Raw genomic sequence first — 2,634 nt, 5'->3', positions numbered from 1 at the left:
ATGGAAAATGGCCAAGGTGACGTTAAGACATTCAAGGGGTTTGGAGGTGCATTAATGTTGTCCGCATATATCTGGCATTTGTGGCACTTCTTCACATAGTTACAACAATCAGTTTCCATAGTCAACCAGAAGTAGCCTGCCCTCATGATCTTCTTGGCCATAGCATGCCCATTCGCATGGGTCCCGAAAGTTCCCTCATGTACCTCTTCCACCATTCTCTGAGCTTCCTTGGCTTCTAGGCATCGGAGGAGTACCATATCGTGATTTCTTTTGTAAACAACATCTCCGCTCAAAAAGAAGTTTGTGGCTAGTCTTCTGAGTGTTCTTTTGTCGGTCTCTGAGGCATTCGGAGGATAGACTTGTCTTCTTAGGTATTCTCTTATGTCGTGGTACCATGGCCTGCCGTCGGGCTCTTCTTCAATTGCATGACAGTAAGCTGGTTCGATGTTGTCTTTTATTTGGAACAGGAGCAAAATGTCCCCTCCCACATGAAACATTGAGGATAAGGTTGCTAGTGCATCTGCCAGCCTATTGTCTTCCCTAGGGATGTGATAAAAACTCACTTGATCAAACTGTTCATTCAGCTTCTGGATGTAATTTCTGTAGGGCACCAATTTGCTGTCACGAGTTTCCCATTCCCCTTTTACCTGGTGGATTACTAGGGCAGAATCTCCAAATACTTCTAGGATCTTTGCTTTTGCATCAATGGCAACCTTCAATCCTAAAGCGCACGCCTCATATTCTGCTATGTTATTGGTACAGTCAAAGCACAGTCTAGCAGTAAAGGGAAGGAACTTCCCTTCTGGAGATACCAACACAGCACCTACTCCATGCCCGAATGCGTTAGAGGCCCCATCAAAGACTAGGGTCCATTTTTCTTCTTCTGTTGATTCATCGGATAAAGCCATGATGTTCTCATCTAGAAACTCATACTTCATCTGCCCCAGTTTGTCTATAGGTTGATCGGCCAAGTAGTCAGCAATAACACTTCCTTTCACAGCCTTTTGCGTCACATACATGATGTCATATTCAGATAACAACACCTGCCATTTAGCAATCCTTCCGGTCAATATGGGTTTCTCGAAGATGTACTTGACGGGATCCATTCTTGACACTAACCAAGTAGTGTGACTCAGCATATATTGTCTCAAACGGCGAGAGGCCCAGACTAGAGCGCAACATGTACGTTCTAACAATGAGTATTTTATTTCGCAAGCTGTGAATTTCTTGCTCAAATAATAGATTGTCTGCTCCTTTCTTCCACAATCACCACGCTGCCCCAAGACGCATCCCATAGATTCATCAAGTACAGTGAGATATAGAATCAAGGGCCGCCCTGGAATTGGAGGCATCAACACTGGAGGCTCGGTCAAGTACTGTTTTATCTTTTCAAACGCTGATTGACAATCATCATTCCATCTTACTGCCTGATTCTTCCTCAAGAGTTTGAATATTGGTTCACAGGTGGATGTCAGTTGCGAGATGAACCGGGAAATGTAATTCAGTCTCCCTAAGAATCCTCTGACCTCTTTCTCTGTTCGAGGAGTTGGCATTTCGATGATGGCCTTCACCTTCTCAGGATCTACCTCAATACCCTTCTGGCTGACGATGAAACCCAATACCCGTCCGGATTTCACTCCGAAACTGCACTTGGTTGGATTCAACTTGAGGTGATACTTTCGCAGTCTCTCAAACAAATGCCTCAAGTTGTTTACATGTTCTCCCTCTGTCTTGGATTTGCAGATGATGTCGTCGACGTAGATTTCTATCTCCTTATGCATCATATCATGGAAGAGTGTTACCATGGCTCTTTGATATGTAGCCATAGCATTCTTCAATCCGAATGGCATAACTTGGTAGCAGAAGGTACCCCATGGAGTGATAAATGTAGTTTTGCTCACATCCTCTGGCGCCATTTTGATCTGATGATACCCCGAATACCCATCCATAAATGAGAAAAGAGCATGGTCTGCAGTGCTATCCACCAAGACATCTATATGCGGCACCGGAAAGTCGTCTTTTGGGCTAGCCTTGTTGAGGTCTCTGTAGTCAACACAGATTCTAAGCTTTCCTCCCTTCTTCGGCACCGCTACCACATTGGCGACCCAATCTGGGTATTCAGCAACTTTAACAAACCCAGCTGTCAACCATTTCTCTACTTCTTCCTTGACTCGTAAGGAGATCTCTGGCTTGATTCTTCGTAGCTTCTGCTTCACTGGCCTGGAGTTGGGTATTAATGGTAATTTATGCTCTACTATACCTCGGTCTAGTCCCGGCATCTCTTCATATGACCAAGCAAAGACGTCCTTGAATTCGTGTAAGAGTTTGACTAGCCTTTCTCGTTCCTTAACGTCCATCGTGGTGCCTACTTTCACTTCCTTCTTATCTCCCTCAGAACCCAGGTTGACGAGTTCGACAGGCTCTTGGTGTGGTTGAATCTCTCTGGCTTCTTGCTCTACCAGTCTGAGTAGTTCTAGGGGAGCCTCCCATTCATCATCACTGTTCTCTTCCACTTGGTTGATGGGTTGGTCAGATCTGGGGGAGGGCTCACCAGCATGGCCCTCACTTTCAAAATCGCTATTGGATCTACAATACGGGGACGACCGAGTCAGCTCCCCCTAAATTTGGTTTTAA

At 45.3% G+C, this 2,634-nt stretch overlaps 1 protein-coding gene across 1 annotated transcript in view; it reads right to left on the bottom strand.

The window, feature by feature from the left end:
- Nucleotides 1–2,634, bottom strand: part of LOC109332518 — a 7,501-nt gene that overhangs the window by 942 nt on the left and 3,925 nt on the right. Inside the window, 1 exon segment of the mRNA XM_019567503.1 lies at nt 30–2,618. Within this exon segment, the coding sequence (XP_019423048.1) occupies nt 30–2,618 (2,589 nt within the window).

The sequence above is a fragment of the Lupinus angustifolius genome, chromosome LG18 (assembly GCF_001865875.1).
Source record: "Lupinus angustifolius cultivar Tanjil chromosome LG18, LupAngTanjil_v1.0, whole genome shotgun sequence".
NCBI lineage: Eukaryota > Viridiplantae > Streptophyta > Magnoliopsida > Fabales > Fabaceae > Lupinus > Lupinus angustifolius.
Note: the sequence above shows the minus strand (reverse complement) of the source record. Positions and strands in the feature narration are given on the sequence as shown.